Source organism: Pipistrellus kuhlii, unplaced genomic scaffold (genome assembly GCF_014108245.1).
Source record: "Pipistrellus kuhlii isolate mPipKuh1 unplaced genomic scaffold, mPipKuh1.p scaffold_m20_p_3, whole genome shotgun sequence".
In the NCBI taxonomy this organism is placed as follows: domain Eukaryota; kingdom Metazoa; phylum Chordata; class Mammalia; order Chiroptera; family Vespertilionidae; genus Pipistrellus; species Pipistrellus kuhlii.
Genome location: NW_023425529.1, coordinates 95,423,333 through 95,448,573, shown reverse-complemented (window position 1 = coordinate 95,448,573; position 25,241 = coordinate 95,423,333). Strand labels below are relative to the sequence as shown.

Below are 25,241 nucleotides of genomic sequence, written 5' to 3'. Positions count from 1 at the left end.
AAAGAAAAAAGATGATGTCAATTTCTTTTCAAGTGAGCTTAATGCCCCATGGGAGCTCCCTTGGATCCCACTCTTCTGTCTGCCAATTCTGGGATTCCTTTTAGGTACTTAGGTGGTAACTGCTATCTGGCACTGTCTTTTGGCAACTTGCTTGAAGCTCTAAGCAATCCACTGATCCACAGGCTTTGGCTGCAAACAGAAGTGGCCTATCTGACCTCTAAAGTAGGTTTGTTAGCAGCTAAGGACTGGGTCATAAAACTTCCCCTGGTTCTCCAGGCTCTGCCTTTATCCATCCTAGCGAGGTGTCAATCTTAATCACTCAGAGGTCTGTTTCTGAAAGGTCTTTAGGCGGGGGAAGTGCTGTTTGGCTTTCAGGGAATATGGTGGGTGTGTTTCCTTGTCCCAGACTTACTTCTCCACAAGTGGCTCAAGATATTACTCTGCCCTTGGCTGGACAGAGATTCTTGTATGGAGACCAATGGGGTTAGCTGGCAACCTGGAGTTTTTATCAATATGGTTCCCAGAATAGTTGGGTAGACGGTTCCTCCTTCAATCCAGTTACTGACTGTTCTTTGAGGCTGTTCAGACCTGTAAATTTGGCCTCTGCTTTGTTTCCTCTGATAAGTTCAAAGTGCATGGTTTGGCATGCCTTCTGCGTGTGCAGTAAGCTATATTACCTGCCCTGAGGCTCCTGGGAGAGACTAGCTTCTCTCAGGAAAAAATGACTAGGTTGTTCATGTTTGGACAGACATGAACAACCAAATGCAGGACTTATGACTGCTAGTATTCCATGTCTCCCTGCCCTGCTTCCCATCCAGCCTCTCTGGCACCTCAAGTCCATTCCTCCCTCTGTACCAAAGCCTTGGGTGAGTTGTTGCAAATGAAAACTCCTTTGCTCTGGGTTTAGAGGGAAAAAAATCACTCCATAAGACAAGCAAAAACAAAACAAAACAAAAAACTGTGGCTTCCTCTCTGATCAGCTTCTGTCTCCTAGCTTCAGACTTCACCTCAAGCCAGCAGCCCTGCCATCTATCTAGGCTGGATATTACGTGGACCTCTTGTGTTTGGGGGTGCTGTGGAGCTGAGCCTGGGTTCCAGGCCTCTATCTTCTGAGGGGACAGACTATCCCGTAGCTGGAATTTACTCCTCCCTTTCGAACCACCAGCCTGCCACCCCTGGGCACTGGGTCCGCTTCTCCTGCAACCTTGCTCTTCTTATCAATCTCTGGATGTTTTGTCTCCTCCTCAGCTGGACCTAAGTTGGTAATTCTCTGGGTTAGATGTATTTCCAGTATGGCCCTGGGGAAAGGTGCATGACTGGTCTGCCTATTCAGCTGCCTTTTTCTCTCTCTCAAACATTTTAAAATTGATTTTTAGAGAAAGGGAAAGATGTCGATGAGAGAGGGAAATATCGATTGGCTGCTTCCTGCATGCACCCTACTGGGGATCCAGCCTGAAACTCAGGCATGTAGTCTGATTGGGAATTGAACCACCTGGGCATGCCCAACCAACTGAAACACACTGGCCAATGCCAATTTGTACTTCTTAATCCTTTCCCCTTTGTTAACCCAGCCCCCATAACACCCCTCCCATCTGGCAACTATTAAAATGTTCTCTGTATCTATGAATCTTTTTTTTTTTTTAATATATATTTTATTGATTTTTACAGAGAGGAAGGGAGAGAGACAGAGAGCTAGAAACATCGATGACAGAGAGTCATCGACCAGTTGCCTCTTGCACACCCCCTACTGGGGATATGCCCGCAACCAAGGTACATGCCCTTGACCGGAATCGAACCCGGGACCTTTTAGTCCCCAAGCCAATGCTCTATCCACTGAGCCAAACCGGTTTCGGCTCTATGAATCTTTTTTTTTTTAGAGATCACACATTTATTAAAATTTAACAATTTATTGAAGTCATATATAAATTCTTATATTAACTCTAGAAACATGAGAATTCAATTTCAAAGGCTTTAGGAAGACTACCTTATAAAGATATTCTTACTGTTACATTCTTTGTTAGACTGGTACTTGGAGCACTTTGGATATCATTTCACCATTTTACAACCAACCCAGTGCCTGGATAAATTGGCCAGCAGTAGCACATGAAATTGTGGATAGATGAGAGTCTCATATTCGTATTTATCTAAATGAAGTATATGGCCCCAGGTTTCCCATTTAATGAAATTTAGGGTTTTTTACAATTTTTTGGAGCAGTAAGCCTTTAAATTCCCATTTTCCCCAATCAGAGAAGAGCCACTCAAGTGTCTTTGTCCTAACACACCTTTGAGTCCTTGTTAGGAGTTAAAGCACTGGCTGAATTTTCACCATAGGACTGACTCCTGATAAGGATGCAGATAAAAATGCCTCAGAAGGTGATTTATTCTTTCACTTCTCAAATTCACTTGGCCGGTCACAGTTAGGCAGGTAGAAATGGGTTAAAAATTTTGCAACTCAATTTCTACACAAATAGGTTACAATTGTTAGTGTAAAGCATGACAGAAGAAACCCAAAGCAGCAGTTTGCTCCAAGGTGACCAAGAAGCTCTGAAGTGGCAAAAGCCATCCCAGCTGCCTTGTGCCTCCAGCAGGTGCAGTACTGCCCCGTGAGACAAGTGCACAGCAAGGTCATCAAGCTCGGTTAGTCCTGGTCGACCCTGGCATTCCATTCCTTCAGGGCCCATGTCTCTCCAGCAGGAACCCTGCAAAAGTCATGAACGTCACCACTCGACTCCAGTTGGAGCCCCAGGGGTGTTGAAGTATTTTCTGCATCACGTTTGCCACCCTCTCCATGTGGTTACTCCGACATTGGCGGTAGCAGGTCCAGGAAAGCTGGTAACACTCGTATACCTGGGAGGCAATGGAGCACATCATGGTGGCCTCAAGCGAGGACGTGGGTGCGGGGTGCTGCCGGGCATCTGGGTGCAGTACTCCATGTAGTCAGTCAGCAGCCAGAGGGTGCACAACTTCAATTGGTCATGGCCTGGTGTCTGCCCAGGTCCTTTGTGTGTGTGTGTGTGTTTTAATTCAGTTTTGATAGACATGTTTTTATTGCCATTTTATTGTTCATATTTTATACTTTTCTTAAAAAAGATCTCTGAACATTTCCTATAATACTTTGATTTGGTGGTGATGAACTTTCTTTAGCTTTTTCTTATCTGTGAAGCTCTTTATCTGTCCTTCAATTCTAAATGATAGCTTTGCTGGGTAGAGTGATCTTGGTTGCAAGTCCTTTTCATCAGTTTGAATATTTCTTGCCGCTCTCTCTGGCCTGCAAAGTTTCTGCTGAGAAATCAGCTGACAGTCTTATGGGAGCGCCCTTGTAGGTAATTATTTTCCTGTTGCTGGTTTTAAGATTCTCTGTTTCTCTTTCACCTTTAGCATTTTAATTATTACAAATCTTGCTGTGGGATTCTTTGGGTTCATCTTGTTGGGGACTCTATGTACTTCCTGGACTTGTATGTTTATTTCCTTCACCAAGTTAAGGAAGTTTTCTGTTATTATTACTTTAAAAAAAAAACAAAACCCACAAATTTTATTGATTCAGCTGACAGAAGATAATAGCAAGGTTTAGAGTAGTAGACAGCAAGGCTGTGATTGAAAAATGCACAAATTAAAGAATTGCTAAAATTGGGTGTTGGGCCGAAACCGGTTTGGCTCAATGGATAGAGCGTCAGTTTGTGGACTGAGGGGTCCCAGGATCGATTCTCGTCAAAAGCATGTACCTTCGTTGCGGGCACATTCCCGGTAGGGGGTGTGCAGGAAGCAGCTGGTCCATGTTTCTCTCATCGATATTTCTGGCTATCTGTCCCTCTCTCTTCCTCTCTGTAAAAAAATCAATAAAATATATTTTAAAATAAAAAAAATTGGGTGTTGGTTGATAACTATCAAGACAGAAATCAGCGGAAACCGGTTTGGCTCAGTGGATAGAGCGTCAGCCTGTGGACTGAAGGGTCCCAGGTTCAATTCCAGTCAAGGGCATGTACCTTGGTTGCGGGCACGTCCCCAGTAGAGGGTGTGCAAGAGGCAGCTGATCGGTGATTCTCTCTCATCGATGTTTCTAGCTCTCTATCCCTCTCTCTTCCTCTCTGTGAAAAATCAATAATATATATATGTGTGTGTGTATATATATATATATATATATATATATATATATACACACACACACACACACACACACACACATATATTGTATATATATATTTTTTAAGACAGAAATCAAAATGGGATGTGGGCAGAATGATGAACATTTCATTATTATTAACATTGATTTCAGGGAGGAAGGGAGAGGGAGAGAGAGAGATACAAACATCAATGATAAGAGAAATTCGTTGATTGGTTGCCTCATGCATGCCCCCCACTGGGAATTGAACCGTGACTTCATAGTTCATTGGCCAACTGATAATCCTGCTGGCCAGGCTTACTTTTTGGGGGGGAGGCGGGTGTAGAGAAAAGGAGAGTCTGGATTCATTATTTATTTTATTTTATTTTATTTTAAAATATATTTTATTGATTTTGTACAGAGAGGAAGGGAGAGAGATAGTTAGAAACATCAATGAGAGAGAGTCATTGATCAGCTGCCTCCTGCACACCCCCTACTGGGGATATGCCCGCAACCAAGGTACATGCCCTTGACTGGAATTGAACCCGGGACCCTTCAGTCCCCAAGCCGACGCTCTATCCATTGAGCCAAACCTGTTTCGGCTCATTATTTATTTTAAATATATCTATATTTTTATTGATTTCAGAGAGGAAGGGAGGAGAGAGAGAAACATCAATGAGCGTCATTGATCAGATGCCTCCTGAATGCCCCTACTGAGGATTGAGCCCGCAACCTGGGTTTGTGCCCTAACTTGGAATCAACCTATGACCTCCTGTTTTATAGGTCGATGCTCAACCACTAAGCCATGTTGGCCAAGCAACATTTCATTTTTTATTAATTGAAGTGTATTTTTATTGATTTCAGAGAAGAAAGGGGAGGGATGGAGGAAGGGCTAGAAACATCAACGATGAGAGAGAATCATTGATTGGCTGCCTCTTGCATGGATCCCCCCCCCCCCCTTCCCCAACTGGGGATTGAGTACGCAACCCTGGGCATGTGCATTTGGTCAGAATTGAATCCAGGACCCTTCAGTCCACAGGCTAACACTCTGTCCACTGAACCAAACTGGCTAGGTAGAGCTCATTATTTTTTAAAATTTATTTTTATTGTTGAAAGTATTACAAGTATCCTCATTTTGCCCATGCCTCCTTCACTTGGCTCCCACTCTACCCGAGTCCCTCGATGCACTATAAGTTCTTTGGTTAATCTGTTCCCACTTCCTTTTCCTCCTTCCCTCTGGGATCTGTAATTTTGTTCCATGCTTACATGTCTCTGGGCCAATTTTGTTTGTCAGTTTATTTTGTTTATTGGATTCCACATATAAATGAGATTATGCAATCTTTGTCTTTCTCTGACTGGCTTATTTTGCTTATCATAATATTCTCCAAGTTCATCCATGCTGTATTAAATGGCAAAATATCCTCATTTTTTATAGCTGCATTGTATTCCATTGTGTAAAAACCCTAACCACAGCTTTTTTATCCACTCAACTACTGATGGGCAGATTAGTTATTTCCACAACTTAGTTTTTGTAAATAATTCTATAACATAGAGGTACATATTTTCTTTCTGATTGGTACTTTAGGATTCTTAGGATACATTTCCATAAATGGGATCGCTGGGTCAAAAAGCAGTTCCTCTTTTTAACTTTTGAGGAAACCATACTTTTTTTCACAGTGGCTGCACCAATCTACATTTACACCAACAGTGCACAAGGTTTCCCTTTTTTCTATATCTTCACCAGCAATTGTTTATTGATTTATTGATGGAATCCTTGTGGCTGGTATGGGTCTTTGTCATTGTAGCTTTAATTTGTCCACTTCTTTTTTTGTTTACATTTGCTTGTAAAATTTTATTCTATCCCTTTATTTTTATCCTGTGTGAATCTTTTATTCTGAGGTGGGTCTTCTTGGTTTTCATTATTTTAAATATTTCATGCCACTTCCTTTTGACCTGTAGGTTAGGGTTTTTTTTTTTTTTTTTTTGGTTTTGTTTGTTTTTGAGAAATCAGCTGACATCCTTATGGGAGCTCCCTGGTAAGTAACTGACTATTTCCCTTTTTGCTCTTAAGATTCTCTCTTTGTCTTTAACATTTCCTATTTTAATTATGATGTGTCTTGGTGTGGATCTTTTTGGATTCATCTTGTTTGGAACTCTATGCTTCCTGAACTTGTGTGACTTTTTCCTTTACCAGGTTAGTTCTGTCATTTCTTCAAAGAAGTTCTCTGTCCACTACTAATTTTCTTTTTTTCTCTCTTTTTTTAAAATATATTTTATTGATTTTTTGCAGAGAGGAAGGGAGAGATATAGAGAGCTAGAAATGTCAATGAGAGAGAAACATTGACCAGCTGCCTCTTGCACACCCCCTACTGGGGATGTGCCCGCAACTCGGGTACATGCCCTTGACCAGAATCGAACCTGGGACCTTTCAGTCCGCAGACCGACACTCTACCACTGAGCCAAACCGGTTTCGGCCACTACTAATTTTCTACTCCCTCTGGTATCCCTATGATATGGATGTTGAGGCATTTCATGTTTTCCCAAAGTGCACTTAAAACTGCCTGTGCTTTTTAAGTGTGTGTGTGTGTGTGTGTGTGTGTGTGTGTGTGTTTTATCTTCCCTGTTGGATTTTAGAGAGAGGGAAAGACAGAGAGAAATACTCTTGTGAGAGAAGCATATTAATTGGTTGCCTCTTGCACATGCCTCCACCAGGGCCCTGGCCAGGGAGGATCCTGCAATTGAGGTATGTGCCCTTGACCAGAATTGAACCCAGGATCCATCAATCCACAGGTTGACGCTTTATCCACTGAACCAACCCGGCTAGGGCTTAGTGTTTTTCTTTTTCCTGCTCTAGTTGAGTGTTTTTTTCTTTGTCGTCCTCCTAGTAGCTGATTTGATCCTCTGCTTCATCAACCTTATAATCCTTTCCAATGTATTCTTGATGTCAGAAGGAGTATTTTTCATTTCTGACTTGTTCTATTCATGGTTTCTATGTCCTTTTCCATGCTGATGTTGTTCCCACTAAGTTCCTTATAGTTCTTCCTAAGTTCCTTGAGCATCTGTATAGCCATTGCTTTAAACTCTATTTCTGATAAATTACTTAACTCCATCTCATTTAGTTCTTTTTGTGGCGATTCCTCCTTTTGTTTGGGGGTTGTTCCCTTGTTTTTGTTTAATAGATATAAGTGCTGTGACTCCTAGTCTTGTGGGTGGCCTTTTGTTGTAAATGTCCTGGTGGGCCTAGTGGTCCATTCTCCTTGAACTCCTGAGATGGATGCTGTAGAGTGTCTATTTTGTGGGTTATTTGGGCTCTTCTATGTAACTGAGTTTTTTTTGTTTTTGTTTTTTTAATATATTTTATTGATTTTTTTGCAGAGAGGAAGGGACAGAGATAGAGAGCTAGAAATGTCGATGAGAGAGAAACATCGACCAGCTGCCTCCTGCACACCCCCCACCGGGGATGTGCCCGAAACCAATGTACATGCCCTTGACCGGAATTGAACCCGGGTCCGCAGACTGACGCTCTACCACTGAGCCAAACCGGCTTCGGCTGTAACTGAGTCTTGATTGTTGTCCCTTTTGTTGGTTAGGTCTCCTCTCATGCTGGTAACTGTGAAGGAGGGAGGCCAGCATATCAAGAGATATTTACATATCAAGTAAGATAAGATCAATATTTAAGAGCAAAGAGTTTGTTGTAATTTCATGAATGTTATTTCAATGAATTGGAAGGGGTGGAAATCAAAATGAAGTGTATACAGAGTAAGAGGTAAGAAAGTTGAAATAGTAAAAAGAGATAGCTCTTTGATATAGTTAATTAGAAATGGTGAAGACAGAAGTGCTGGCTAAGGAGAGTATGAAATACACTTCTTCCATGGACCCCAAGTGCTTTGAGAGTATGATAATGCCCTATTTACCAATGTTATTTCATATTTCAGCTTGTCTATTTGCTAGAGCAAATTCCAGATTGTAAGTTACTTGAGGACAGAAACTATCTAATTTTTCTTATACACAGAGCCTGATACATAATAGGTCATAAATAAATAGTTGAATGAATCAAAAAAAGATATATTTCCTTCTCTCTTTATATTAAAAAGTAAAATAATCTTTCTTTTTTTTCTTATAGATTAAGCATATGATGGCTTTTATTGAACAAGAAGCCAATGAAAAAGCAGAGGAAATAGATGCAAAAGTAAGAATTCATGTTTCTAGGTTTAAGAAGTTAAAAGTTTTATGTTGTTTTGCTTTGCTGAATAGTAAGTAGTGAAATTGTTTAACAATGCATTGCATGGGACTAATAAGAATATCTCTTATAGGCACACTCTCCCCCCAGGGAGCTCACCCATGCCATTACACACACACACTCACACACACACACACACACACACACACACACACACACACCGCACATATACCTAACCTCTAAAGGGCCCAATGAGACTTACAACAAGGTGAGCAATGGGCAGAGCTTGTCCTGAACTAACCCCCTGAACCTGTCTCCAAAGCTCCCTTTTCTCTGACTTCCCAGTGAGGCAAAGCAGCCCAGCCTAGGCTCTCCAGTTGCTTTTTCTATGCCCTTCCTTGTTTAACTGTCATAAATGTGTTTGTGCTGCGGTCATGAAATTGTGTTTGGTTTAAAATACACACACACACACACACACACACACATCTTATATTTAATATTAAAAGTAAATTTCCTGCCCTGGCCGGTGTGTTTCAGTAATTATAGTGTCGACCCACATACAGAAGGCTTTCGGGTTTGATTCTCGGTCAGGGACAAGTTCTTGGGTTTCAGTACCTGAGTTCCAGGTTCAGTCCTCAGCCCCAGTCTGGATCTGTGCAGGAGGCAACCCCATCAATGTGAGGACACATTGATGTGTTGTTGTTTTTTTCTCTCTATCCCTCTCTCCTTTCACTCTCTATCTCTAAAAATAAGTGGAAAAATATCCTCTGGTGAGGATTAAATAAATAAGTATTCCTTTCAAGACATTCTGATTGCTAGTAAGTATCCTTAAATTTTACTGTAGGGATTTGAAAAGTAATGGTGGGAGTTAAAAGACACATATACCTTAGAGGAGAATTCCAAATGATTTATGTAGATAACTTCCCTCTGCAGAGAATTGGAGATTAAATCTTTTCCCCAACTACCATCCTCATCAGAGTGTGGGCTGAACTTAGGAACCAACTTCCAAAGAATAGAATATGGAAAAGGCAAAAATATTAACTTTATGGTGGAAAAATATGACTTAACCAACTTTTTCACAGTTAACATCATCAGGGATGTGGGTCATTCATCAGGTTACCCGTTTATATGGTAGGAAGAGAATACTTCACCAATGTGGTATTTTCCCCAAAACCTATAACACCAGCCTAATTAATATAAAACAAAGGAATAGTCTCAAAACTGTCAATGTTGTGCCCTAGCTAGTTTTGCTCACGAACTAATTCTCTTGTAGGCAGAAGAAGAGTTCAACATTGAGAAAGGTCGTCTTGTGCAAACCCAAAGACTGAAGATTATGGAATACTATGAGAAGAAAGAAAAGCAGATAGAGCAGCAGAAAAAAATGTAAGTAAATCCTGGTCACAGTATAAAACTAAAGGAGTTTTACAAAGACAGCGGAACAAGAGGACAGAGAAGGTGCTTTGAAGTCAAGCAAGTATGGGTTCTTGTCGTAAATGGATTACTTACTACATATCTGACCTTGGATAAGTTGCTTAACTTTTCTTTGCTCATTTGTGATAATGGAATCCTTATAGAATTATTGAAAGATTAAACTGGAATAACAGATACAAAATTGCTTGCCACTTGTTGGGCACTTAATAAATATTTCTTTATATTTGAAAATATGTTGATAGAGGAGAACCCAGATGGAAGCATACGTAAACACCTGTACTTGCTGCCTCCCATAACCACATCAAAATTATAACTAAAGCCGTAGCTGGTTTGGCTCAGTGGAAAGAGCATCACCCTGCAGACTGAAGGTTCCTAGGTTCAATTTCAGTCAGACATATGCCTGGGTTTCAGGCTCTATCCCAGTAGGGACTGTGTAGGCAGCAGCCGATCAATGATTCTCTCTCATCATTGATGTTTCTATCTCTCTCTCCCTTTCCCTTCCATTCTGAAATCAATAAAATATATATATATTACAATTAAAATACAGAACAACCATAATTCAAAACTCCATGAAATCTGGCTGATCGGAAGTTCTGTAACTAGAGGAGTAAAGAAGAAAGTACATTGAGACTGGTAGGAGGGGCAGAAATCTGGATCAAGCTGATCCGACACCCACATGTGCCGTTATTTTAATAGGAGTAGACTGTCTCTACGGAGGCCGCCTTTCAGGTGTAAGGGGTCCAAGCCCACACTAGTACCCTAGCTCAGGTTTCCAGGGTTGGGTAGAAAAGCTCCCCAACTACAAGCTGTAAAAACCAGTGGGAGTTGTGGCTGAATAAGAGAGGCTGCTGGAGTCCCAGGTTTTCTTTTTAAATTGCCCAGGTACAATCTTACAACACAGTTCCACTTCTTCCGAGCTCCAATGCCAGGGGACTCAGCACATATGGAGAGGAACTGGATTATCTGGCATGAGGGCAGAAACTCTGGGGCAGTTTTCTCCCAAACGAGGTACTCACAAGGGGCATTGTTCTGGTGCTGGGACCTCCCCTCTCTCAGGGCTGACTAGCAGCCATATTTGAGTCTCCCTCAGCCTGGAGTAAACAGGTTGTTTCACATTGAAAATTCCCTGAGACTCTGCCCCATCAAGTTTGCAGCCCGACCCAAGCTGTTTGCAGTTGCTTTTCCATATGAATGGCCTGTCCTGGCTCAGGCTTCAAATCTTGTTAAAAATCTCTCAAACAAGCTGAAGGTGTTGACAGCATGCCCCCAAACCTATCAATAAAAGGCCCGAGACCCAGCACTAGCACCAGCCTGCCTTGCTTCACAGGCCCAATACAAGTAGCAGTCATCTGTAGACCTGTCTATAGTTCCTTCTGGGTGACTCCAGTGGCTGCCTTTGTACCTCCTGGGAAGCCCCAGAACCAGTGCACCCATTTGGCAGCCTCAGACCATACCAGATTACAACTCTACACATCCAGAAGTAACACACTCAAGAGGCAGACTCAGTGAGCATGAAAACCTCCCTTAAGTCCTGCTTCATAGGGGTATATCCTGCACAGCAGCTTTCCCACTATAGTTGCAGCTGGTCCTAGAGGTCAACTCTTCCCAGTGACGCCAACAGCAATCAAAGCTCAATTCCAACAAGATTGCACACAGCTCACACAGGGTCCCTGGAGTGCCATATCAGGTGACTTGGGGCGGCTGAGACATTAGATCCTACAGGACACCTACTTCAGAAGGTCATCCTACCAACTCCAGGAAACACATATACTCTACCTAATACATAAAAAGAAACACAGGGAACAGCCAAAATGGGGAGACAAACATGTGGCAAATGAAATAAATGGAAGCAAGCGAACTGCTGGATACAGAGTTCAAAATCATGTTATAAGCTTATTCAAGGATCTTCATGAGACTTTCAAGGATCTTAGTGAATGTCAAAGACATGAAAAAGAACCAGTCAGAAATTAAGCATACACTAAGTGAAATAAAGAATAATTTACAAGGTTTCAACGTAGAGGATTCCGAGAATCAAATCAAGGATTTGGAATATAAGGAAGCAAAAAAACACCCAATCAGAAGAGCAAAAAGAAAAAATTCCAAAAATATGAAGATAGTGTAAGGAGCCTCTAGAACAACTTCAAGCTTACCAACATTTACATTATGAGGGTGTCAGAAGGAAATGAGAGAGAACAAAATATTGAAAACCTATTTGAAGAAATAATGACAGAACACTTCCCCTACCTGGCGAAAGAAATACACTTAAAAGCCTAGGAAGCTCAGAGAGTCTCAAACAAAAGGAACCCAACAAGGCCCACCCCAAAATACATCATAATTAAAATGCCAAGGCTTAAAGACAGACAGAATCTTAAAAGCAGCACGAGATAACCAGTTAGTTACCTATAAAGCAGAGCCCATAGGACTGTTAGCTGACTTCTTAACAGAAACTTTGCAGGCCAGAAGGGAGTGGAGTCGTTCCAAGATGGCTGACAGGTAAACACCTAGCCACAGCCGCACACAACAATTTCAATATAATACAACTAAAATATAAAATGGACATTACCCAGAACTACAGGAAAGTCGACTGACTGGAAATTCTACAACAAGAAGCAAGGAGAAAATCAGAAGGAAGCAGAAAGAAGTCCAGGGAGGATCCAAGATGGCTGCTCAGGTAGACACCTAACCGCAGCAGCACACAACAATTTCAATGGAATACAATTAAAATGTAGAGTGGACATCGCCCAGAGCTACAGGTAGTCGACTGACTGAAAATTCTACAACAAGAAGGAAAGAGAAAACCAGAAGGAAAATCAGAGGAGCTGAAAAAAAGCCTAAGGTACGGAGACATGCTGCGCGTCCGCATGCATGCGCGCGGAGAGGTCACAGCCGGAGAGGAGGAGAGGACTGGGTGCTGCCTGGCATGCCCTAGCAGGAAGGAAATAAAACCCCCAGCCTGGGCTGAACCGGCAGCGCTAAGCCCCAGATATGAGCCAGACCCTGGGGACCCAGGCTCCGGCAGGGGGAGACGGGGCTGTGAGGTGGAACCCCAAGCAAGCAGCGAAAAGCAGGGCCCCCGGAGTAGCGCGCACACTGCGCGCAGAGGACTGAATGTTGACTCTGATGCTGGATTACCCTAGCGGGAAGAAACAAAGCCTCCGGCGGCGCTGAGCCTCAGTCCGGACTGCTCTGAACCCCAGTCCTGTACCAGACCCTCGGGACCCAGGCTCGGGCAGGGGGAGACGGGGCTGTGAGGCGGAATCCCAGAGGAGTGGCGAAGGGCGGAGCCCCCAGGGTCACCCGCACTGCGCGCAGAGGACATTCTGTTGACTCTGATCCCAGACTCCCCTAGCAGAAAGGAGAAAAAAAAAAGCTCCAGACTGGAGGAACGTGACAGGGAGCGAGAGCCCCTGCCAGACACGAGCCAGGTGACGGGGCCCCCAGGGTGGGGGGGTGCCCCTGAGCCTTCGACCTCTGAGAGTGGGTGGCGGAGCCGGGGCCGGGGGCTGCTTCCTGGGCGGCGCCGACCCCGGTGGTGGGTTGGAGCAGCGCAGGAGCCCGCGGAGAACAAAGGGGAGCCACAGGCCAACCTGCTGAGCTCCCAGGACAAGGAGGAAGAAACCAAAGTTCTCAATGTGAAGAAATCAAGTGAGAGCAAAAGATAGTAAAATTACTTAAGAAAGAATACAAAGAAGATCTTGAAAATTCAAAGACTAAGTCAGAACTCAACTCACCAGCCAACATTGCAACATAAATGCGTTTAAAAAAAAAAAAGGACAGAATGTTGGAACAGCGGTGGCCAGGCCTAGAGTGCCCAGGCACAAAGCAGTGGCAACCGGGCCCGGAGCAGCAACGGCCAGGCCCCAGAGCAGCAGCAGCCAGAACCAGAGCAACAACAGCCAGCACTGGAGCAGCCAGACCTGGGGCAGTGGCAGCCAGGCCTGAGGCGGAGGCGGCCAAGCCCAGGGTGGCCAGTCCAGGAACACCCAGACCCGGAGTGGCCGGGCCCAGAGAAGCCGGGCCCAGAGCAGCCGGGTTGGGAGCAGCCAGACCCAGAACAGCAGTAGTCAAGCCCGGAGCATCCAGGCTGGGAGCGGCCAGACTCGGAGCGGCCGGGCCTGGGGCAGCTAGGCCCAGAGCAGCCTGGTCTGGTGCGGCCAAACCAGGAGCAGCAGCTGCCAGGCTGGGAGCGGCCAGGCCCGGAGCAGCCAGGTCGGGTGTGGCCAGGCCTGGAGCAGCAGCTGCCGGGCTCGGAGCGGCCAGGCCCGGAGCAGCCAGGTCGGGTGCGGCCAGGCCCAGAGCAGCAGCTGCCAGGTCCAGAGCAACTAGGTCGGGAGCGGCGGTGACCAGACCTGGAGCAGCTGGTTGGGGAACGAACCAGAGCAACAGAGGCCAGGCCCGGAGCAGCCAGGCCCGGAACAGCTCGCTCCTCGCCTGCCCCTGCCCCACGGCTGCCTCTCAGACATGGCTGGAAACTTTTGTGGGAACTTGAGGGTCTGCTGAATCAAGTGCTGAAGGCTTAGATCTGGATGTGTTGAGTTAGTATAGGGCTGGGGTGTTGATCTGTGTTGATCTGTGAGTGCCTTGGGTGGGGCCTGGATGAGGCTGGTTGACCTATTTGGAAATGTCTTTTGTGTGAAATGTATCATTGAGCATGTGGTGGTATTATTGATATGAGAAAATGATAAGTAACTGATTTACTATCTGAAAAGGGATTTACTATCGGGGAAAGGGAGGGAGGAAGAGACTGAACATAAACTGCACCTATGGATGAGGACAATGGGGGATGGGGAGGGGGCGGAGGGTGAGGTGGGAACCTGGTGGAGGGGGGAAGAAATGAGGAACCTTTGTAACAATATGAACAATAAAGATTGATAATAAAAAAAAAAAAAAAAGAAGCGCGGAGGAGCTGTAAAAGCCTAAGGTACGGAGACACGCTGCGCGCGCGGAGACAACGGAGCCGGAGAGGAGGGAGGCTGAGTGCCTGGCTGGCGTTCCCTAGCAGGAAGGAGATAAACGCTCCGACTGTGCTGGGCCCCAGTTCTGACTGCTCTGAACCCCAGTTCTAGGCCAGACCCCGGGGACCCAGGCTCATCCAGAGGGAGCTGGGCTGTAAGGCGGAACCTGGGGGAGTGGTGAAAGGAGGTCCAGGCGGCGAGCACATTGTGCGCAGAGAAGGGACAGTTAGCTGTGCCGCGGGATTGCCCTGGTGGGAAGGAGACAGGGGCTCCAGACTGCTCTGAACGCCACCTCCAACTCCACTTCCAACTGAACTGAACCCCAGTTTCGGGCTCATTGTGGGAGAGCATAGACTGTTTGGCAGCAGGCAAAAATCGAGGGCACCTTTCTCTCAGAGGCGCTTGCAACTAGTACTGAAGGACCCTCCTAGTGGGGGGCTGACGGAAGCCAAAGCTGTAGGCTCCACCCTGAAACCCCGCCCCATCCAAGCAGAACACAGAGACTTTTAAGGCTACCAACTCAGGAATGCTGCGAAAATGCTGAGACGAAATAGATCACAAACGAAAAAAATGGAGGACAAAAAGTGACTGGATATAGAGTTCAAATCTACGCTTATAAGGTTTTTCAAGAATTTCCTAGAAAAGATGGATAAGACCTATGAGGATATGAAAAGGGATCTATTAGAATTAATAAAGAATTAACAAGAAATGGCCAGGACCGGTTTGGCTCAATGGATAGAGCGTCGGCTTGGGGACTGAAAGGTCCCAGGTTCGATTCCGGTCAAGGGCATGTACCTTGGCTGCGGGCATATCCCCAGTAGCGGGTGTGCAAGAGGCAGCTGATCGATGACTCTCTCTCATCGATGTTTCTGACTCTCTATCTCTCTCCCTTCCTCTCTGTACAAAATCAATAAAATATATTAAAAAAAAAAAAAGAATTAACAAGAAATGATAAGGGATCAACAAGAAATGATAAGGGATCAACAAGAAATAAAGAATACATTGTCTGAAATAAAAATATTATACAGAGTCCTAAAAACAGAATGGAAGATCGCAAGAATCAAGTCTAAGATTTGGAGCGTAAAGAGCCAGAAGACACTCCTCCGCAGAAGCTAGAAGGCAAGAGAATCCAGAAAATTGAAGATAATGTAAGAAACCTCTGGGACAACTTCAAGCGAACCAACATCAGAATTATGGGGTCCAAGAAGATGAGAGAGAGCAAGATATTGAAAACATACTGAAAGAAATAGTGACAGAAAACTTCCCCCACCTGGTAAAAGAATTAGACTTACAAGTCCAGGAAGCACATAGAACCCCAAACAAAAGGAATCCAAAGAGGACCACACCAAGACACATCATAATTAAAATTCCAAGCAAAAGACAAAGAGAGAATATTAAAAGCAGCAAGAGCAAAGAAGGTAGTTACCTATAAAGGAGCACCTATACAATTGTCAGCTGATTTCTCAACAGAAAACCATGCAGGCCAGACGGGAATGGCAAGAAATATTCAAGGTGATGATTAGTAAGAACCTACAGCCAAAGATAATCTATCCAGCAAAGCTATCACTCAGAATCAAAGGTCAGATAAAGAGCTTCACTAATAAAAAAAAGCTAAAGGAGTTCATCAACACCAAACTAGAATATATGAATTGCTGAAGGGGGTTCTTTCAGAAGAGAAAGTAAATAACGATAAAAATTATGAACAACAAATACGTAACTATCAACAAGTGAATCTAAAAACCAAGGAAATTTAAAAAAAAAAAAGCTAATGAACAATATTAACTGTTGAATATATCAATAATAGATTCAGAGTTTTGGAAGGGGAGTGATCTGACGATTCTTGAGGAAAAGGGGAGAGAGGAATGTGGGAAGAGACTGAACATAAACTGTGCACCTATGGATGAGGACAATGGGGAGTGGGGAAAGGGCAGAGAGTGGGGTGGGAACCTGGTGGAGGAGAGCAATGGGGGGTTGAGGGGGGAGGGAATATTTGTAATAATATGAACAATAAGAATTTATTTTAAATAAAAAAGAAATACTGAAAGTGATGAATAGTAAGGACCTATAACCAAGATTACTCAGCAAAACTCTAATTTAGAATTGAAGGTCAGATAAAGAGTTTCACAAACCAGAAAAAAACTAAGGTAGTTCATCACCACCAAACCAGTATTACATGAAATGTTGAAGGGTATTCTGTAAGAATAAGAAAGAGCAAAAGAAGGAGAAAGATAAAATATATGAACAATAAAAGGCAACAGATACGTATCTATCAACTGAGTATAAAAATCAAAATAACCAACCATAAACCTCATGAACAAAAGAAACTGGTGAATAAAATTGAATTGGCATGGAAACTTGGAATAAATTGATAAATCTCAGAGGGAAGTGGGTGGGGAAGGGGAAGAGATTAACCAAATGTCTTATCTATTGACACAGACAGTAGGGTGGTGAAGGCCTGGGGTGGAGAGAACCAATGGGAGTAAAAAGGGTGGCCTCTGTACTGTTCTCAACAATGAAGGTTTAAAAGAAAAAAACAAGTTGGTAGAAATAATTAAGTAAATTTTAGTAGACTTCTCTATGGTTTTTGTTTTTTATACTGTACTAATATTTTTTTCTATCATTTACAGTCAGATGTCCAATATGATGAATCAAGCAAGACTCAAAGTTCTCAGAGCGAGAGATGATCTTATTACAGTGAGTAGTTTCTGTTAGTTATGAAATTGTATTTATTGTCTATTATAGAGAACTTACTAGTTAACATTAGCTAATTAAAGAGTTGAACTAGTGGCCCCATGATGGATTTGTGGACATTGAAAGGAAAAATAATTAAAAGAAATATTTTAATATTGCTATTTGCCCTTTCTCCCTCAGTGCCTTTGAGCGGGATGGCGGCCCCACCCCCTACTGCTGCCACAGGTCACTGTCTACTGGGCAGTGGGCAGGGCTATTGGGCTCCCACCCAGCTCCCTCAAGTGCCTGAGAGCCAGGCGGCGCCTTCCCCCAGCCTTCCCCACTGGTCCCGTCTGTGTCTGATCAGGCCCCCGATCGCACCAACGTTGGTCTGGTGCTGACTGCTCATCTGCTCCACCATAGTCCCAATTTCATCAGGGCCCATTGGGGCCAGCAGCACCTCCACTGCCACCTGCTGCCAGGACCATGTCTATGATGTCCTCTATGTTTCATGCCACCCCCTGGTGGTCAGCGCATGTTATAGCCAGTGGTTGAATGACCCCCTGAGGGGACAATTTGCATATTAGGCTTTTATTATATAGGATGATTTTGAGAACCAGAGAATATAAATATAAAAATGAATACGTTATGTTCCTGTCTTAATGGACCCTCTGATCTAACAGAGCTCATAGATCCTTTTGGATTATATCATGGATTGACAACACATATTAGGGTGATAGGCATTGTGGAGGCTGGAAATGTAGGTTAGAGTTAATCTAAGGCATAAGTACAGGTTAAAAAGGCTTGCCTACTTTCAATAGAAAGTTTAATTGAAGTTTTTATTTTATTTTATTGGGACTACTATAAATAAAGATCCATGAATGAATGTATAGGCTAAGTTTAACAGGGAAAAGGTTAGACACAAGAAAACTATTTGGGCCCTAACTGGTTTGGCTTAGTGGATAGAGCATCCACCTGTGGACTAAAGGGTCCCAGGTTTGATTTTTTTCAAGGGCATGTACCTTGGTTGTGGGGGTATTTCCTGATAGGGGGTGTGCAGGAGGCAGCTCATCAGTGTTTCTTTCATTGATATTTCTAACTCTCAATCCCTCTCCCTTCTTCTCTGTAAAAAAAATCAATAAAATATATTTTCAAAAAAGAAAACAATTTGGGAAGTACTCTTGTCCTTGGAAGAGGACAGAAAACCTCCAGAAACATGCCATTTAGATGAGAAAGCTTAGAGTTATTAGACTTGTATTCAGGAACTAAACAAGGATGCCTGCTGATATTCCGCTGTTATTCATTGTTATTTTAGAGGACCTAGATTCCTTATAAAGTGGAGAAATAAGTTATTTAAATATTGGAAAGGAAGATACAATTATTTTTGCACATATAATCATCTATATAGAAAATATAACATACAAAAAACAGTAAGAACTAGTAATTCTTTCAAAAGATGACTGGTTACACAGAGAACTTACAGGAATTGAGTTTTTTTCTATGCCAACAATAACCAATTAGCAAGTAAAATAAAAGTAGATCTCTTGATAATAGCTACAAAAATCATTTAATTTTTGGGAATAAATTTAAATGAATTATACCTATATGAAAAAGCTATAAAACTTGAGTAAATGGAAAACATTCCATTTTCTTGAATAATTAAAGAAACAAACTGAGACTATAAGATGTGATTTATATTAGATGAATCTGGCACGGTGTCAGTGTTGACACATTTTATAGGAAGATATTCCAGATGTTGATTGATTCCTCCTCTTCCAAGTTCAACACCAAATACTGAATTTCAGGCCTCGCTAACTAGGAGAATGGTCATTTTATTAACAAAAATGGGAAGTTAGAAGGACAAGCTGCTTTAAGAAAAATAACCAACTCACCTGGCTAGTTTGGCTCAGTGGTTGAGTGTCAATTCAGGAATCAAGAGATTGCAGTTCCATTCCCAGTCAGGGGACATGCCTGATTGTGGACTTGATCCCCAGAAGGGGATATACAGAAGGCAGCTGATTGATGATGTTCCCTTACATTGATGTTTCTAATTCCCTCTCCCTTCCTCTCTCTAAAATCAATACAATTATATTTTAACAATATTTTATTGTTTGTTTTTTCTAATTTTAAAGTACTAATTTAAGTTTTTATTAGAAACTGCTTTAAATCTTTTTAAATATATAAATAACTACTAGTTTGTCTTTAGAAGAAAATTTTAGTTGTCATGGATATAACATGATACCTAAAGTTCAGATCAGTTATTTATTTATCAAACTAGAGGCCCAGTGCACAAATTTGTGTACCAGTAGGGTCGCTCAGTCTGGCCTGCGGGATTGGGCCAAAACTGCCTCTCTGATATCCCCTGATGGGTCCTAGATTGTGAGAGGGCAGGCCAGGGTAAGGGACCCCACCAGTGCATGATCGGGGCTGGGGAGGGACGTGAGAGGTTGGCCAGCCAAGGAGAGACCAAGGGATGGCTCCAGGGTGTGTCCGGCCCGTCTCACTCAGATCCCAGTTGGCCATACCTCAGCAGCAAACCAACCAACCTGTTGGAGTGTCTACCCTCTAGTGGTCGTGCACATCATAGTGACTGGTCAACCAGTCGACTGTCTGCCCCCTGGTGGTCAATGCATATCATAGCAAGCGGTTGAATGACCTTAGCATATCATTAGCATATTACACTTTGGTTGAACAGACGACCAAACACTTAGCATATTAGGCTTTTATTTTATAGGATGTGTGAATACAGTAAAGTGATAACAAGTGGTAATCTCTAAGTATTAGAGATATAATAAAAGCAAGTCCTTGCTTTTGTGGAATTTAACATCCTAGTAGGTTGAATATAAGTTGTGTTTTAAAAAATACATATAGCTCTAACTGGTTTGGCTCAGTGGATAGGGTGTCGGCCTATGGACTGAAGGATCCCTGATTTGATTCCAGTCAAGGGCATGTATCTTGGTTGCAGGCACATCCCCAGTAGGGGATATGTAAGAGGCAGCTGATCGATGTTTCTCTCTCATCAATGTTTCTAACTCTCTATCTCTCTCCCTTCCACTCTGTGAAAAATCAATAAAATATATATTTTAAAAATAAATACATATAAGAAAAATCTGGGTTTTCTTTCTTTTTCTTTTTTAATGAAATTTTTTATTTTTTTTAATACCAGTGCTTCTCAACTTTTTTCTTCTCTCCAGAATATTTACACAGTTGTTATACTAGTACATTTTAGTAACATCTCCCATTATACACGGTGACTTCCAAATTTTGAGGGAGGGGAGTTTTGTGGAATGAACATATTTTTATAAATGGAAAAGGTTCATCTTCAGATAGCTTTTCAAAATATTGTTAACCATCCTTTTCTTCAAGAGATGGGCTAGAGCACTAGTCATCAAACTCATTAGTCAACAGAGCCAAATATCAACATTTCTTTTGAGAGCCAAATTTTTTAAACTTAAACTATATAGGTAGGTACATTGTTATTAACTTGATTAGGGTACTCCTAAGCTGGCCTTTGCTAAAAACATGGTATTTTGTGGAAGAGCCACACTCAAGGGACCAAAGAGCCACATATGGCTCACGAGCCCGCAGTTTGCCAGCCACTAGGCTAGAGGAAGAGGGTTACATTTCATAATTTTGAAACAATTAGCAATTCTAGTTCATACCACATATCTTCCCTAAATAACCAGAGTGTTTGGTTACCACTGAAATCATCACAAATAAAATTCCCTCTCTTTTCAGTACTAACTTGATCTTTTAGTTTCACTCCTATATTTTCATTTCATAATTGAGCTGGGTTCCCTTGAGACAGTAAACTATTTGGATTTCAAAGTATACTTACACTTGTCTTGTATTTGCTAGGCCCTATATGTGTCTGCCTATCTGGATCTATACAGGAGAAAATGTATACATATAGTCAAATCTCTGGTATTTTGGGGTTTGATTCCAGACCGCCTTACAGTGAGATCGCAATAAAGTGAATCATAATCTTTGCTGGTGGAAGGTTTTGCCTTCAATTTACAAAAACTACAACATGAAGTTCAATAAAGTAAAGCACAATAAAACAAGGTGTGCCTGAACAGCCTTTTGAGCATGACCTTAAAAGATTAGTCAGTGGCTAGGAAATGGGATGGAGCAAGTTGAACAAAAAACACAGCCCTTAATTTGACAACAACATGCAGGAAATGGAAATAGTCTAGTAGAGTGGGTAGTGGTATGAAATGAGAAAAGACAGACATTTGGGTTCAATTAACAGAGCCTTGAATGCCTGTTGATTATGGACTTTATCCTTTTGTTAGTTCTCAAACCTTAATAGACATAAAAATCCCTTGGAGGATCTTAATATTTATATCCCAGAGATTTTAAAAAATATATATATATTTTGTGTATGTGTGTGTGTGTTTAAATATATTTTTATTGATTTTTTACAGAGAGGAAGAGAGAGGGATAGAGAGTTAGAAACATCGATGAGAGAGAAACATCCATCAGCTGCCCCCCCCCGCACACCCCGCACCGGAGATATTCCCGCAACCAAGGCACATGCCCCTGACTGGAATCGAACCTGGGACCCTTCAGTCCGCAGGCCGATGCTCTATCCACTGAGCCAAACTGGTTTCGGCTAAAAAATATTTTTATTGATTTTAGAGAGGAAGGGAGAGGGAGAGAGATAGAAGCACCAATGATAAGAGAGAATCATTGGCTGGGGATCAAGCCCACAATCTAGGCATGTACCCTGACTGGGAATCAAGCTAGGACCTCTCTCCATGGGATGATGCCCAATCCACTGAGCCAACACAGCCGGGCTATATCCCAGAGATTTTTATATTTTTGTCAGGAATCAGTAAATAAGCAGCTCAGAGTAATCTTTATGTTGGTAGTCTGGGAACCTCATTAAAAACTAACTACTGTTGTAGTCTTAGACTTGTGTTAGAGAGACCTGGCAACATTGGGGAGTGGAAGCCAGAAGGTTATGGCTTAACTTTCAAGTCAGAGGTAAAAAGGCCACAACAAAAAAGATAAGAACCTCATTCCAGAGATACTAAAAAGACAGAGTACACTGGCTTTGGTGACAAGTTGTGATGAGTGAGTGGAAAGGAGTTAAGAATGACTTATGGGTTACAGAGTTAGGCAATTAAATAGATGGTTAGAAATACAGAAGGGAAGAGTCCAATTAAAAAACGAATAGAGCAGTCAAAAAAAGAAGTAACATAAGATTTCACTCATGTGGAATTCAATGAACACACTCAACTACCAAGCAACATAGAGACAGACTCAGAGAGAGTAGGCAGACAACTAAAAAAACCCAAATATTTTATATTTACCCCTATCCCAAAGGGGATGTGGAGGGTGCAAGGACCTGAATAGACAGTTCTCCAAAGAAGACAGATAGGGCAAGATGCCCATTGACACTAATAGCAGAGAAATGCAGATTAAAACCATAACACTTCACAGCTATCATTAATAAGTCAGCAAACAAATGTTGAGGATATGGAGAAAAGGGAATGTTGGTGGAAATGCAGATTGATGCAGCCACTATAGAAAACATGCAAGTTCCACAAAAAATAAAAAAATAGGTTCAGCCTGCGTGGCTCAGTGGTTGAACATTGACTTATGATCCAGGCAGTCATGGTTCAGTTCCCAGTAAAGGCACACGACCCAGTTGCCAGCTCAATCCCCAGTAGGGGGTATGCAGGAGACAGCAGATCAGTGATGTTTCTATTTCTCTCTCCCTCTTCTTCTCTGAAATCAATAAATATATTTTTTAAATGGAGTTACCTTTTGACTCAATGGTTGCACTCCTAAGAAACTCAAAACACTAATTTGAAGGAATATGTGGATCCCTGTGATCACTGAAGTATTACTGGTCTCAATTGCAGTCTTTTTTTCTTTTCTTTCTACTATTTATCCTTTTTCCTTCCCTGCCCAGATACCTTCCAGGTTTAAGAACTTTGGAATCCCTTTGAGGTTTGAATTTCTGTTTCACTCTATTTTCTATAAAATGGAAAAAAACATACCTGAAGCTTATTTAGAATTAAATTAGATAACCTAGGTAAAAATGCCAAGTATAAGGCCTAGCTAAGATATATAAGCAACGTAAGTGTCCATTAATAGATGAGTGAATATAAAAGCAGTGATACATATACAAATGGAATAGTGCTTGGCCATAAAAATGAATGAAATCTCACCATTTATGACAGCATAAATGGACCTAGAGATTATTATGCTAATGAAGTAAGTCAGAAGGACAAATACCATATGATTTGTCAGTGGCTAGGAGATGGGATGGAGCAATTTGAACAAAAAACAGAGCCCTTAATTTGACAATACATGCAGGAAATGGAAATTATGTGTGGAATCTAAAGAGCAAAATAAAAAAAAATAGAAACAGACATAGGGAACATTGAACAGATTGATGATTGTGAAAGGGGAGGACAGTTGGGGTTTGGGTGAAAAAAGTGAAGGGATTAAGAACTGCAAATTGGTAGTCACAAAATAGTCTCAGGGATGTAAAGTACAGCTTAGAAAGTATAGTCATTAATGTTTTTTGTGGGTTTTTTTCCCCATTTTTTATTAAGGTATTATATGTGTACATATCTTACCATTGCCCCCCACACACACCCATACATGCCCTCCTTCCCCAGAGTTTTTCGTCCATTGGTTATGCTTATATGCATGCATATAAGTCCTTCGGTTGATCTCTTATCTCCCCCATATCTCCCTACCCTCCTTGCTGTAATTTGACAGTCTGTGGCTTTACTGTCTCTATATCTATCTTTTTGTTCATCAATTTATAATCTTTATTATCCATAAATGCGTGAGATCATGTGGTGTTTTTCTTTCATTGACTGGCTTATTTCAGTCAGCATAATGTTTTCCAGTTCCATCCCGGTTGCTGCAAATGATAAGAATTTCTTCTTTTTTATGGCAACATAGTATTTCATTGTGTAGATGTACCATAGTTTTTTGATCCAATCATCTGCTGGCGGCCACCTAGGTTGTTTCCAAATCTTGGCTATTGTAAATTGTTCTGCTATGAACATAGGGGTGCATACGTATATCCTTTCTTATTGGTGATTCCAGTTTCTTAGGATATATTCCTAGGAGTGGGATTACTGGGTCAAATGGGAGTTCCATTTTCAGTTTTTTGAGGAAACTCCATACTGTTCTCCACAGTGGTTGCACCAGTCTACATTCCCACCAGCAGTGCATGAGTGTTCCTTTTTCTCCGCATCCTCGCCAACACTTGTTGTTTGTTGATTTGTTGATGATAGCCATTCTGGCCGGTGTGAGATGGTACCGCATTGTCATTTTGATTTGCATCTCTCGGATAATTAGTGACTTTGAGCATGTTTTCATGTGTTTCTTGGCCTTCCTTCTGTCTTCTCTTGAAAAGATTCTATTTAGGTCCATTTCTCATTTTTTAATTGGATCATTTATCTTCCTTTTATTAAATTGTATAAGCTGTCTGTAGAAGTTGGAGATTAAATCTTTATCTGTGATAACATTTTCAAATATGTTCTCCCATATAATGGGCTTTCTTGTTGTTTTGCTGATGGTTTCTTTTGCTGTAAACGTTTTATTTTGATGCAGTTTCATTTGTTTATTTGTTTAGCTTCCATTGCCCTAGGGGTAGTATCAGTGAAGAAGTTATGTCTGAGATTTTGCTGCCTGTGGATTCCTCTAGTATTTTTATGGTTTCCTATTTTATGTTTAAATCCTGTATTCATTTTGAGATTATTTTTGTGTATGGTTTAAGTTGGTGATTTAGTTTCATCTTTTTGCATTTATCTGTCCAATCTTCCCAACACCATTTATTATAGAGACTGTCTTGACTCCATTGTATGTTCATGCCTCCTTTGTCAAATATTAATTGAGTATAGAGGTTTGGGTTGATATCCAGATTCTCTAT

At 42.0% G+C, this 25,241-nt stretch overlaps 1 protein-coding gene across 4 annotated transcripts in view; it reads left to right on the top strand.

Moving 5' to 3' along the window:
- The window catches only part of ATP6V1E1 (ATPase H+ transporting V1 subunit E1), a 53,694-nt gene that overhangs the window by 14,079 nt on the left and 14,374 nt on the right, over nt 1-25,241 (top strand). For 2 of the 4 annotated variants that reach the window (XM_036455659.2, XM_036455656.2), the window contains exons 2-4: nt 8,223-8,288; nt 9,553-9,662; nt 17,293-17,359. In XM_036455659.2, coding sequence (XP_036311552.1) covers nt 8,223-8,288; nt 9,553-9,662; nt 17,293-17,359 — 243 coding nt within the window. Of the gene's footprint in view, nt 1-6,788; nt 6,843-8,222; nt 8,289-9,552; nt 9,663-17,292; nt 17,360-25,241 lie in introns of those variants that run through there. The other 2 variants (XM_036455657.1, XM_036455658.2) reach the window with 2 other exon arrangements.